The following is a 15,567-nucleotide window of genomic DNA, read 5'->3' as shown; positions in this document are numbered from 1 at the left end:
CCTGCAATAATCATTGATCAGTTATGCATAGAAACCTAACATTTAACCATACCTTGAATTGGATGTAATACGAAATTGGGTTGAAGAGGATTGAAGAGGAAATTTGGGAAGGGAAGGAAGAGGATTGCGAAGGAGGCGAAGGAATGAAGAGCAAACGTGATTGAAAACGAAGCTCGAGTTTCTGGTTTTACAACCAGACAGAAACGCTGTCTGGGGCAGCGTTTCATTAACAAGATAAGACGCTGTCTGGGGCAGCGTTTTATGCTGTTGCCTTTTTTTTTAATTAATTTTTTAAAAAAATAAACGAGGAAAAAAAAAAGTCAAACTATAAAAACGCTGCCTGGGGCAGCGTTTTTGTAGCAGATTTTTTTTTTTTTAAAAAATAGAGGGTAAAACGTTGCCCGAGGCAGCGGTTTACCCCAGAAGCTTATTTTTGTAAATACTTTTTCCACGCAACCAAATTTGTAATTATTTTCTTCGGGAAGCTTAGTTTCCTAAAACGTCCTCTTTTTACCCGTGAATGTGTGATGGCTGATTGGCTTCTTTTAAATTTTCTTTTTAAATAACAAAGAGTTTTATTAACAAAGGAAACTCAATAAATTTTTAGGCAATTTGGGGCCTGTACATATATTTTGAAATGATTGGAGCTGAACTGAACTGATTGGAAGTTTGTAACTAAACTGAACTGAATTGAGCTAAAATGAATATTTTACTCCGTATGAGAGAAGAAAATTAGGAGCTGAACTGATTAGAGTTGAACTAAACTGATTGGAGTTGAAAAAAAAGAACTAAACTGAACTAAAATTAAGCTGAAGTGAATAGACCCTTAGTTATTACTTTATGTAGGTCCACATGTCCATACAAGTATACAACTATTTACAAGGTTTTTTTTTTTTTTTTTTTTTTTTGAAACAATACAAGGTTTTATTTATTTATATATTTATTATCATTATATATTTTTTTTTATTATTATTATTACATTATTTTTTTTAGTGATTAAAGTATTATTATTACGGGAATATTATTTTTTGGGGTGTATTATTACACTGTATTATATGATTTTCTAGTGTATATTTATAAATAGCATTTTTCTCATATTTATAAATTATAATTTATAAGAATTTATCAGCCATTGTTCATGATCCAACACCCAACAGTTTTAAGATCCAACGAACCAAGTGACAATTTTATTTTTCTTATATTGTTATTTTTGTAAAAACTTGTATATATAGCTGAAACTTGTATCATAAATAATAAAAAATAAATGTAAAAAGGCATTAAAACTACAAGCGTGACGTGTTTTAATTAGTATTGTTGGACCACTAAATTAAAGTGAATTCAATCAATTTAGTACCTGATTTTGAGTGTGATTAAAAGTTTAAATAAATTCTCCTCCTACCAAACTGAGGTATTCGATTTGAATACACTACTACATTAAAAATAAAAAATAAAAAAAAATTATAATAAAATAAAAGCATTGGTTATTCACATTTATTGGTTTTTTTTTTTTTTTTTTTTTTTTTTTTTTTTTTTTTGACAAGGGATACAAACAGACTACATATTAATACTAAAGCTAATGAAGTTAACCGCCGCTTCTCCTGCTATAAGATGAGCTCTTTGAACGCGCTGACGATCAGCCTTGTAAATACTACAGAATTGGAAAGTTGAGCCAAGACGCTGAATCTTGCGGATGAGCCAAATATAAGCTATATTACCATGGCCATCCCCCCATAGGAGGGAAACCAGATTACATGAGTCTGTAAACACCACGATGGAATGAAACCCACTATCCAAAGCCCATTGTAACCCATACAAGCATGACAGAGCCTCCGCATGTAAAGCCGAATAACATACCCCAAAGTTACTTCCACCAATGATCTGATTATCCAACGGGTCATCATTATCCAAGCACCATCCCATACCGACATTTTGAGAGTCTTTGAACCAAGACCCATCTATTTGCATGGAGAGAAGAGCACTCTCCTGAGAATTCATTCCAACCTGAGCAACGTAAAACCCAGGCGGATGAGGGGAGCCACCATCACCCCCACACCATTTGGCGAACTTGCAAAGGCATCCGAAGCGACAAAAATGGAATGTGATTCCATTACCTCTGCGAACTGAGAATCAAACGGGCGAGATGCGGACGAATCCTTAAAGATTCTGGAATTCCGACATAGCCACAAACTCCAAAGCGTACCGACAAAGGTACCTAAGCGAGTACTAGAAGGTCCATCCAGACTAATAAAAAATCGGATATAATCTTGGATCCAATCTGATAAAGAAAGGTCTCCATTAAATTCTGAGCGGATACCAAGGCATCCACCCCTCCAAACTAATCGTGCAGTAATGCACATTATGAAAATATGTTGCAAGTCCTCTGGTTCGGAACGACAGAGGTCACAAAATACATCTTGAATCGGAACACCTCTGTGCTGGAGCTGTACCTTAACTGCAAGAGCGTGATGTAGCAATTTCCATAAAAAAAAGCTTCCATTTAGGTTGTAACTGGAGAGACCATAGTACTTTCCAGAAGGAATCAGTACTAGATTGAGTGGAAACAGGAGAAAGTTGCAATTGGAGCATTGCATAACCTGTTTTCACCGAGTAGCTTCCAGATGGGGTGGTCGCCCAGAACCTAAAGTCTTCCTTAGTCGTATCAGGTTCCTCCATTGCGAGGATTGTAGAGGCGGCCGTAGGAACAAACCAGTCAACTTTAGTAGTATCCCACATCCCTGTCTGAGGATGGATAAAAAAAACTAACCGTCTTCACAGCAGAGCTCGACAAAGGAATTCCGGGTTTGAACTCCGGAACACAGCCATTGACCCACTTGGCCGAACCAGCAAGGGTGGTGGCGCCATTACCAATCTTCAAATTGCAGCCCTGTTTCAAAAGAGTATCCGCTCTGAGTAACCCCCGAAGGCCATACGAATGACGACCAGAAAAAGAACGTTCGGAGTGGGGATTGGTGGACAAAAAGGTCGTACGTGCACCGAAAACTTTTGACACTAGCAGCTGTTGGTTTGAAAAAAGTCTCCAAACCTGTTTCATAAGCAACGCCTTGTTTAAGGAAGATAGACAGCGAATGCCCAGGCCACCCAAGCCACGAGGAAGATTCATAGTATCCTTATTAACCCAGTGCATACCCTTAGTTTCCGAATGTGCCCAGAAGAAACGCATCAGCAAGGAATCTATTTTCCCAGTAACCGAGACAGGTAACTCATAGCAAGCGAGTACATGGGAGGCCATTGCTACAAGGATAAAGTTAATAAAAATTAACTTTTGCGATTGAGACATCCGGATAGTATTTAAACAATTAATCCTTGCAATGATTTTGTCGATAATGAATTGGAAGTGGTCTTTCTTTTTTCCCACAAAGTCAATCGGAGCCCCCAGATGATGATCAAACACCTGAACAAGCTTCATTTGGAATATCGATTTGAAACCAGCCTGAGAGGTGGCACTAACATTCGGGCTAAACTTAATCAAGGACTTAGACAAGTTTAGCTCCTCTCCAGAAATCTTCGTAAATCGTTGAATGATGTGCATGATATTAGTACAGGAATCAGATATTGACCGGAAAAAGATGAGCGCTTCATCCGCGAAGAATAAATGCGAGATGGAAGGGCTTGACCTAGAAAGCTTAATTGCTTGAAAAAGCTTCATATCCTGACCTAGGTGCAACATTCGAGAGAAAATATCCATGCAGAAAAGAAAAAGATAAGGAGAAATGGGATCACCCTGACGAAGACCGCATTGTGGTTTAAAAGGGTCCGAAGTTGTTCTATTGATCAAGGATTTATAAGAAACCGTGGCGAGGCATTGTTGGATCATCTGGATCCATCGATCCGGAAACCCATAGGCTTTTAAGACCTGCAAAAGAAACTCCAGTGAACTCTATCATAAGCTTTGCTCATATCAATTTTGATAGACGCAAGCCAATTAGTTCCAGATTTTGAACAATTGATTTTCTCCATTAATTCATGGCTCAACAAAATATTATCCGTCATAACACGTCCTTGAACAAAGGCGTGCTGAGAATCTGAGATGAGGAGAGGAAGATATTGGCGTAATCTGGCCACCAAGCACTTAGAAGCACATTTGTACACTGTGTTTCAAAGACTAATCGGTCGCAAATGGCCCATCTCTGTTGGGGTACCAATCTTAGGAATCATAACAAGGAGAGATTGATTCCACTCTTTCAGTAGGTACCCTGTCTGGAAAAAACTTTGAATACCTGAAACAACCGAAGCACCCACAACATCCCAGTGAGTTTTGAAGAACTCGACTATAATTCCATCGGGCCCCGAAGACTTACAGTTTCCTAAGGAAAACATTGTAGCTCGGATCTCAGAAGCAGAGAACGGACGTTCCAAATTAGCGAGTTGAGAAGAATTAAATCGAGGAAGATCTAATTCACGAAGGACGATATCAATTTCCGGGTCATAAGGAGGCAAACTATGGTCTTGAAGGTTTTTTTCAGAGACTGCACAACAACACGCTGGACATCAGTCTGACCATGTTGGAGCACTCTCTGATCATCAAACAACGAGGTAATCACATTTTTTTCTGACGACTTTTGACCTTTGAGAACAGAAGTTTAGACGGGCAATCGCCTTTCAGTATCCAGTTCTTCTTGCACCGCTGTCTCCAGAACTGAAGCTGCACCAAGATAGTGTCCTTTGACGAAATTATATTATTCAGATAGAAAGAGGCATCAGTAACCGAGTGAAGAGACTCGCCTTCCTCAGAAAGGTTCTTCGTAAAAATTTTCCAATCAACACCCCAGAATTTCTTATTATTGAGACACCAGTTCCTGACTAATGATTTTACATGTTCCAGATTCTTTGAGAGAATGAACATAGGTGATCCGGAAATATTCCTTTGCCAAGTAGAGAGAACAAAGTTATGTATTTCCTGAAAGTTGAGACACCAATTGTCCAATTGATATGGACGGTTTGAGTGTCCTTGAAACTGGGAGTCGTCAAAACAAATAGCAGCATGATCAGAGATAAGAATCGGTTGATTGAGTAAACGGCTATCAGGAAAATTATGGAACCAATCAGAGGTCATGTAGGCCCAATCCAGACGCTGTAAAATTAGCTGATCGTCATCCCTATTATTCGTCCAGGTATAGGGGGGGCCCTTGAAAGGGGTAGCAAGTAAACTAGACTGAATTCTAAAATCAATAAAGGAATCCCAACCCTTAATGACATTTGACCCACCCAACCTATCATAATGATGCTCAATTTGATTAATATCTCCTATAATCAAGCAATTTGGAGCAATAGCAAGTAAATCCAAAATCAAACCCCAAACTTGAGGTCTATCTTCAAGAACAGGAGCACCATAAACAAACATCACACATTTACTATTTCCATTAGTAAGCTTTATATTACAAAGTACAACGTTTGAACAACAAAAAACACAAGAGTCTTCCTCCGAGCCATAACCAAAAACTACTAACCCACCGCTAGTACCTACGGAATCAACCCCAAAAATCGAAGTAGGACTAGTAAAACTAAGAAAGCTATTCACAACTGAGACCGAGACTTTAGTTTCACACAAAAACAAAAATGTAGGAGCATAAGAGTGTAACAACCAAAACACCTAAGGAAGCTTAGGTGAATTAAGGTCATTTAGTCCCCGACAATTCCATGATGTGATCTTCATAAAACCTTGGGGAGCTGTGAAGGGCCAGCTACCTTACCAAGGTTGTCCAAGAAAGCAGACGAGAAGTGAGCAGAAGAAGCACTTGCACCATCATGAAAGGCCATAGACGCAAACCCATAGGCTGAAATTTTTTGTGACTTGCGAGAAGAAGCAAAGGCAGCCTCTTCTACCTTCCTTTTACCACCTGACAAGGCCACGAAATGGTTGGAAGAGCAGCCCATTGGAGTATCCCCCGGCTGAGGCAGATTAGTAGTCGCGAACCCCAAGTGTTGTGCAGTAGAAGCATCTGAGAGAGACTTAGCAACAGATTTTCTCGATTCATTAGCAGGCAAGGTAAACCCACCCTTAGCTTGCACATTAAGAGACCTTATTTTTCGACGTTTCTGAGACCACGTCGAACCATGATAACCAAAGAAAGGATCCTGATCATGGGAGCGGCATCGATGAAAAGGGTCACGAGAACTCCTTTTTTGTGGCTTAGCATCACACTTAGAATGTATTGGACGCATAGGAGCATGAGGTGTAGCAGCACCCTGATAGTGAGCATCTGATTTATCTTCATCTGAGGTGTATCATCATCTGCAGCAGCGGTTATAACAGAAGGCAAAGCAAATTCCTCCGAGTCTGAGCTGTCCGTTAGGAAGCTTTCCTCAAGGGCTGCTGAAATTCTAAACCCCCCACCAAAAGTAAATTGAGAATGAACCTCAGTGAACTTATCACTCCCCTGATCAGAAGCCGACTTATAATCGGAGCTATGTGACAAAGAAGGAGCTGCCACATTAATCCCAGAAGGAGCAGCATCATTTAGCAAGCCAGAATCCCCTGCCCCCGATGAATTACAGTGTAAAGGAGCAGCAAAGTTACCAGTACGTCCGCTAAATTAGCGCATGAAAAAATAAAAAAAACAACCAGTACGATGAACAACAATATTACCTCGTGTGAGCCACTGCATATCGACCATCTTTTGAACAATCGTGCGGCTAGGAGGATTGGGACCAAAGAAACGACCAATTACCGCTTTGTTCCAATCGATATTAGTAATATAATTCTCAAGTGGCTTAGTTAGATACACCCCCATTTGATACACCGTCCAATCATTCCTATTTGCCATTATGAACGATACAACAAGGACAGCAATAAAGAATATTTGTGAATAGAAAAGGAAACTAGATTCTTCGAATAATAGTAAAATCCCCAAAGGAAAGGAGACACAAAGGCACTTTGCATGCACACCACGTGTACCTGAGGGACAAGTGGACCAATAAATATTTTCAAAAAAATAGGAACCAATTAGAATATTTTGAAAAACAAATGGACCAATAGAAATTCGATGTTTAGCTCAATGAAATTTCTGGAAGGAAAACTAAAGATTTCTGCCACATTGGTTTACTCCTTATTAAAAGTTAAATTTGAAAACAAAACTAATAGTTGATCCGATCCACAAATTATGAGTAGGTTACTAAATGAACATGTGTGGATTATTACATTTATCTAAGAGCATTTTGTAGGGTACTCCCATTAACACGAGGAAGTGGTGTGATTATTTGCAATGTTATCAAATTTATATTACACACATCTACATTAAATTTTTATTAATAGTTGCGGATCTTGACAAAAAATATTAGAGGGGTCGGGATTTAAATCTTTTACCTCTCGCTCAAAACTAATCACAATAAAATAAAGTTATTTAAATTTATTAACTACTAATTAATTACAATAATTTATCAGATTGTTATGCAAAAAAAAAAAAAAAAAAAAAATCACCTTGTAAGTTTGATGAATTTTCCCTTCCTCAAATTATAATTGATTGTAGTGAATGAATCTATAGTAAAGGAATTCATATGAATGTAAAGTCTCGCCAATTAGCCAAAACTCAATTTGTTTTTGAAACAGTTATATACTCTCAAATAATGTACACAACAATCCTAGCGAAGTATTGTCTATTGAATACTAATAGAGTGTAGGGTCGTAAGTCGTAGCCTTGCTGAGAACTGTGTAATGCGAGGTTTTGTTTTGTTTTTTTTTTTTTTTTTTTTAAGAGAGTGCAAGACCCATCAATCCTTAATTAAGCATGGTGCCGAGATGACCTTTTGGTTGTGCCTACTTTGTTGATTTGTACATGTCACTTGAATATTTAAGGGGTCATATATATACTCAACTACTCAGTGGTCAACATAAGTTTACATTTTTATTATTTTTAAAAAACAATAAATAAGTAAAATGAAAATCACCTTCAATTACTTTGTTATGTGAAAAGTAATTAATATGAAGTACTTTGTGCCAGAAATATAAATTTATCTGTGTAGTCTTTAAATTTATCTGTGTAGTTTTATGATGAGAGGGCAAATTGTACTTTTATTTATTTATTACTACTATTATTTTATCAGTGCTCCATGGTATGTGACAAGTGGCTATTATTATTATCCTCATTTACTTTTTTGGGTGCAACCTATTTTCCTTTTAACTTTTTTGAAACACAAGTCAAACAACCTAATGTGTAATGTCCTCCAACTTATTAAAATAGGTTTTACTAAAAAAGAAAATAATACTAAATTTGTGTTTTTTTTGTCTAAAAAGTACTAAATTTGTCATTTTATGTTAATTTCAAACTAGTTTGAGCTTTTATTGTCTAAGTTTAGAGAAGAGAATTAAGTTTTGTCTATCAAAACTTTATGAGATCAAATTTTGAACTTAGAATAATTGTTGCACATTTAAACTTTGCACCAAATAAATGCTTTGATTAAATAAATTATATTTAAATGATGATAGTATATTGTAAAGGGAATGGAAATTAATTATTAGTAGATTCGTATTTTATTTTCTATATATAAATCTTCTTATCTATTAGATACAAATAAATAAATATTACAAGTTGTGAGATTGTATAATAAAATAGAAGTATAATATATACGCAGTATTAGATGATATCTTTATGGCACGTAAATGACACTTAAAATGTTTTAACTTTTGTTGGCTTTGAGTTTTATGAATATTATGGATCATTTAAGACTTTATTTATTTATTTTAGGGATATTAATCTTAATTAAGCCTGAAATTCGACTCAACATTAAAGTGGCTTGTAATTTTTATTATTTATATTTAAATCAACGTTCATACATAACCATCTAGTAACCTCACATATATACACGTAAAAGAAGGCCTTAGCTTGATCCAATATGCAATCAAGCTAATTGATGTGTATAATATTGTAATTAGCCATATATATATAATATTAACCTAACTAAGCTAGATAATTAATTCTTTATTTTCTCAAAAAATGTATGACATATTCACATGCAATTTCACTAGTAACATTATTACATTAATGTATAGTTGATAATTGTGGCAAGAAATTGGTTGGCCTTTTCATTTTTGTTATTCAACAATTGTATAAACAAGGATAGATTATAATGATGACCAAATCATGCATGTGATAAAAAAGCAACTAAAAGTCTATATTTAGGTCTTCACCCAATAAGTAAGATGAGAAATGCAAGTATTATTAATTCCTGAATTCGTGAAAGAAAGCTAGCTTAATTATATCAACTTGACTTTGTATTTTCTTTGTCCATGCCACCATGCAAAGTCACAAGCTAGACGTACTCTTTGATGGATTTATTTCTTACCAATTTTTCATGCCTACTTATTATTGCCTCCTCCATTGGTTAAGACTTCTTATTGCTGATATACGTCGTATACTCCGAACTTATATATTTGTAATAAGTTTTATATGAATGAAGATGAACGAGCTTATAAAGTTCATTCCAATAACTAAACGTTAACTCAATCGATTGGAATTACAAATTGATTTTGTTATTCTTCTTCTTCAATACAAGACGTGGACAATCCACTAGTGCATTCACAAATCGCAAGTACATTTATCATAAAATGTCAATAACTAATTAATTTGATATATTTTTTAGTATAACTAATTAAGTGACAATGATTAGTGTCATTAGTCATAACCTACTTTATGAAAATTTATTCCTTTTGATTAATTGATAATTGACTCTCTCTCTCTCTTTCTTAAATTTTTAGTTTAAATATAATAATATGACTACATAATCCATATCCAATCTAATTATTCATGCATAATTTAATTTTTTGATTTGAATTCCTTAGGTACATAGTCCCTATCTAATCTAATTATTCGTAAGTTTTAGGTTTGAATTAATTCCTACTGCGTACATTCTATGAAATATAAATAATATGGAGTACTAATCTTCCTTTGGTCCATAAATCTCATATTCAATCAATTTTTGTTATCAAAATTACTATGGTAGGAGTAATTTAATTATACACTCAAAATTTAAAGTTTCTGATAAATTTATATATGTCGGATGAATTTAACCTTAAAAATATACTATGCGATAAAATAGTTTATGACAACTTCCTAGTTATGGTAAGATTAAATTACCTTATTAAACATATCACTTTATCTTTAATGTGAATGACAAAAAAAAGTATATACACAACGTCATGCATATACACTTATGATAGTAATGAAAATCTTATATATGCCATATTATAATAGTGATCTTTCTCAACTAGATGAACTATATATTTCTATTTATGATAATTTTGTTATAGATGCATACCAAACATATTAAATTTGTTGTCGAACACTTCGCTACACTTTGAAGTTAATACCAACTTAGAACATTACATATAACGTGGCACTACTTATAGCATAGACCAATAATAAATAGAAAAGATACATATACTTTGTATATAAATATGAAACCGGCAAATTATTACAAGTAATATAAAAGTAAATCCTAGTTGATGGGAAGCTAGGCCCCGGGTATTGGACACACTTTACTTCCCTCTTTATTATTCGATATGATCATAAGTTATTGGACAATGTAATCCCAAAAGGTAATCGCATGTTACATGTTTAAATTTTGAATGTTTATAAAATTATCGATTGTAAACGAGTTAGGCTTGTTCTTTTGAGCTGTTTTATTCTGCTCTGTTGAAACATGCTTTGCTTAGTATAAATAAACTACTCTGTCCTGCTCTGTTGAAATCTGATCTGTTTAGAAGCTCAAAATAATATGGCCTAAGAGATGTAATGATTTGTCTGTTGTAAATATATAGTTGTAGGTCCAATTCAACTATTTCCTCGGGTTTGGTTATGTTGTACCTTGAAATATAAGCTTATCCAGCAAGAGAGGACTATGATGAGAGTTAATTAGTGTAATTGTTGTTTTAAAAAATTTAATAGTGATAAGCCAAGTGGGAGGAAAACATAAAACTAATTAATAAATATGGCTTGTACGTACAAGATAAGGCTAAGTGTGATAACCACAAAGTTCGCTGCTTAATTGGTCATCAACAATAAACATCCCTAATCATATGCATAAACTTCATTACGAGATAACAAAGAAATTATTATGTACAAAGTATATCATTACCTCATTCATCAATATTCAATGTATATATATCATCAAATTGTCAGTCCTTAGTCCTTACAATAGATCAGATTTGGGGGTCCAAATTAAACCCCAATTCTACATATATACAATTCCATTGACTTAGGAGATGATAGACAAGACTAGGTTTGGGATTGGGGAAGAAGTCTTGTTTAAGCTTCAATTCTATCCGCTGCTTATAATGTGCTTGCGAGCCACAAAATTGTTTTTGAAAGCTACGTCTACATGCATGGCAGGGCCCATATATAAATTCTTAATTTTTTGTGGAATACAATGAGGATTTTTATACTATTTTCTGATACTCCGATATAATCCCAGGGGAGGGGTATAAGTATATAACTCATATAGTCATATAAAGTCTTGATAGCTTGACCTTGGTTTTCCCTCAATGATTTTAAATGTGTTAGCAACGGACAACGAGTTATACACGTTATAAAATAAACCACATATAGCAAATCTTACATCAAACACAAAGCAATGACATTAAAAGTTGTATGAAAAAAGTTATATATATATATATATATATATATATATATATATATATATATATATATATATATATATATATATATAGAACTATATGAAAAAATTAAGTTGTATGTAATAGTGCTAAATTAAAGATTATGAATAAGAAGTTATAAATATACATAGAATTATTAAACATTAAATGTCGTATAATTAGTTATTTGTGCACTTCAAATACTCTATATCCATCTAATGGAGGGATAAATGTACGTACTTAACCCCGTGGATTATGAATAACAAATTAAAACCCTCAATTACAAGTAAGATAGTTATTGCTATTTTCGTTAATATATACGTAGTATTTTTCCAAATATATATGGTTTTTGTCCCCTAACACAAAATGTGTATGTAGCTAATTAATATTACGAGTCCCTACAATCTATCATGATCGAGGTTTTTTTTTTTTTTTTTTTTTTTTTTTTTTTTTTTTTATCACTAATATAGCAACATTTTGTATATGAATCTTGTTGCATCTAGAGACTTTTAACATCTAACTAATTTTGATATGAATAGCTTAATTATGACACAGTATTAACTACTTTGGAAACGATGTGAGTATACATTGTGGTTATTTTTATCTTAATGAGTTATAAGGGCAATACAAATCACAAATAGTTATGGCAATCAAATTTGACCCTATGACTTATTATTGTTGACACAGACACTCAATCTAAACCACTAGACCAAGACCGACTTTGCTTAGCTTGTATATATGAATAATATGATTTATGATCGGATTCATGATGTATGTTTTTAAAGCTAACTAGTCCATGCAAATTTGACTCTATGACATATTGTTGTACTTACACGGATACTCATCAATCTAAACCATTAGACTAAGACCGACTTCGCTTAGCTTACTTGTATATACTTCGTATATGATTATGATTGAATTGATGATGTATGTTTGTAAACCTAACTAGTCCATGCAAATATATATGCAACCACATTTTAAATAAAAAAATTATTTTAAAAAAAACCAACAAAATCAATATGAATATAATAAAGTCCCCCAGCTAAGAGAGCGTTGCATGATGTTGAGTCCTCCATTGAATATCCTCCCATCTGCCCACAATTAATTGCTCCCATCTTTCTTTATATTCCCCTTTCTCCCTTCTCATTTTTCCTATACCTCGTTCACACACATAAACTATACTTGAAAATTATTATATTTTCTCAACCCTTTTTATTAATTCCAAAAATCAAATTAAATTAGCCATTTAAGAAAAAAAAATATATAGAGAGAAAAAAAAAAACAATATTATATGGCGAACAGTTCGTCAGTGAGGCTCAAGTATGTGAAGCTAGGTTACACTTACCTAGTGAACCATTTCCTTGGCCTTATCCTTATACCCATTATGGCCGGTATAGCTGTCGAAATCCTTCGGGCCGGACCCGAACAGATTATTTCTCTTTTCAAATCTCTCCAATTAGACATTATTCAAGTCATGTGTTCAACTTTTCTTATTATTATTATCCTTACGGTTTATTATATGTCCAAACCACGACCTGTCTATTTAGTGGACTACTCAATGTTCAAACCCCCGTACATTTTTAGGGTCCCATTTGCTACCTTCATGGAGCATAATAAGCTCAACTTGAAGGACGACCAAAAGGCCGTCGATTTTCAAACCCGGATCTTGGAGCGATCCGGGTTAGGTGAAGAGACGTGTTTGCCCCCGGCTATTCATTATATTAACCCTAAACCTACTATGGAGGCTGCCAGAGGCGAAGCTGAGTTGGTTATTTTTTCTGCTGTCGACGATTTATTAAAAAAGACCGGGGTTAAGGCTAGAGATATCGATATTTTGATCGTAAATTGTAGTTTATTTTCTCCAACTCCGTCGTTGTCCGCCATGGTGGTGAATAAATACAAGCTTAGGAGTAACATTAAGAGCTTCAATTTATCAGGCATGGGTTGTAGTTGCAGTCCTATATCCGTTGACTTAGCACGAGATCTGTTGCAGGTAACTTTTTATCAGTCGATATTTAATTATGTTACATACTCTTACGTACTATTGGAGAGTTCTTCACTTCTATCTAATGGAGTAGTTGGACTACATTTATCTCTCTTTATTAAGGAAATTGTTGGAACATCAAATTTTTGAATTTTGCATTTAATTCTCAATGAACATATATATATATTGGCCCCGTGACTGTGAAATTTCATGGAAAAATAAAATAATAAGTAGTATGAGTAGCTAGTAGTTGGAAAATAGGATATTGGTACAATTCAATTTAATACGTTAAACAAAGACACTTTAATTTTTAAATTTTTTACAGTTTAATTTGACAATAAACTATTAGTTTGATGAAATTTGTTTAAGCTTTAGCTATATATATCTAATGGGATGGTAGATTTGGTTAAAGGACAGTTATTTAGAGCTCAAATTAGGTTATTTTGAACATAGAAAAGGTCAAGTACATTTAAGAAAATAAAGTAGGTAGTTTTTTTTTTTTTTACAAGTTTGACTGTACGTTTGAGTGACAATAATATTTGGTCAGGGTTAATTTTTTTTTTAACAATATTTAATTAGTTGTTTATGATTTGTTAATACGTGTTTTGTACGTAAACTTATATTATTCGTGAATTGTAGGTTCATCCTAACTCATATGCCATGGTGATTAGTACGGAGATCATAACTCCGAACTACTACCAAGGGAAGGAGCGAGCAATGCTCCTTCCCAATTGCCTTTTCCGCATGGGATGTGCTGCCATCCTATTATCCAACAAGCGGAAGGAAAAGAAAAGGTCTAAGTACCAACTTCTTCATGTCGTCCGCACCCATAAGGGAGCGGACGACAAGGCCTACAAGTGTGTCTACCAAGAGGAAGACCGCGAAGGCAAAGTTGGGATCTCCCTCCAAAAAGACCTCATGGCAATCGCCGGTGAGGCCTTAAAGTCCAACATCACTACCATGGGTCCTATAGTCCTACCAACCTCGGAACAACTACTCTTCCTATTTTCTCTCATCGGAAGGAAGCTCTTCAACCCTAAATGGAAACCCTACATACCGGACTTTAAACAAGCTTTCGAGCATTTTTGTATCCATGCTGGTGGTAGGGCTGTTATCGACGAGCTTCAAAAGAGTCTCCAGCTCTCCGCTGAGCATGTTGAGGCATCTAGGATGACCTTACATAGGTTTGGAAATACTTCTTCATCCTCCCTTTGGTATGAGCTTAGCTACATTGAGGCCAAAGGGAGAATGAAGAAGGGAGACCGTGTTTGGCAAATAGCTTTTGGAAGCGGGTTTAAGTGTAACAGTGCAATTTGGAAGTGTATTCGTACAATCAAAACACCCGCTAACGGCCCTTGGGACGATTGCATTGACCGATACCCGGTCCATATACCCGAAATTGTGAAGCTGTAGATGAAGGCCTAGGCCAGGGTATATTATCAATTGAACAAAAAATTTTAAACATAAATTGTTACGTTGTTTGTTATTATTTTTCTTGTCATCATATATTGTTTGATTAACTAAAATATGGTTTACTCTTATATTATAAGATCAAGGGAAAAAAATCCTTTGTGATGATTTTATTTGTAGTTTAGTTGTCATAAAGGTTTCGAATAGAAATCTATCATGTTATGATGAAATAGGTAAATGTTACCTTTAGCTTCTGCCCATATGTTGTACTATAATATTTCACAATGAAAAAAAACAAACACCGTTACACTATTATCATATCATATGCTTAATTCTGTCATTTTGATTGATTTAATTTGGTACCAAAATATTGTCTTCAAATAAATGAGCAAATTTGTTACATAAGTCTTGTTTGGTTAGTGGTAAATTTACACTAAGCTAGAACTTCAAGCTCTTTGACAATAGAATAATTTTTGTACATCATAATTTGTTGGTGTATGTATATAGATATGGAATCTAGATCTTAGATCATCGATCGAATTTTTTTTTTTTTTGTTTGAGGGCA

The 15,567-nt window shown here is 34.5% G+C and overlaps 1 protein-coding gene across 1 annotated transcript; it reads left to right on the top strand.

Annotated features, from left to right (window-relative positions):
• Positions 1-12,746: 12,746 nt before the first annotated feature.
• On the top strand, positions 12,747-15,325 carry LOC110720415 (3-ketoacyl-CoA synthase 6-like). Its single transcript, XM_021899447.1, has 2 exons — positions 12,747-13,601; positions 14,232-15,325. The coding sequence occupies exons 1-2, from the start codon at positions 12,900-12,902 to the stop codon at positions 15,003-15,005; spliced, it is 1,476 nt and encodes a 491-aa protein (XP_021755139.1). The 5' UTR covers positions 12,747-12,899; the 3' UTR covers positions 15,006-15,325.
• Positions 15,326-15,567: the final 242 nt, after the last annotated feature.

This window comes from Chenopodium quinoa, unplaced genomic scaffold (genome assembly GCF_001683475.1).
Source record: "Chenopodium quinoa cultivar QQ74 unplaced genomic scaffold, ASM168347v1, whole genome shotgun sequence".
In the NCBI taxonomy this organism is placed as follows: Eukaryota; Viridiplantae; Streptophyta; class Magnoliopsida; order Caryophyllales; family Amaranthaceae; genus Chenopodium; species Chenopodium quinoa.
This window is presented reverse-complemented; position numbering and strand designations above follow the sequence as displayed.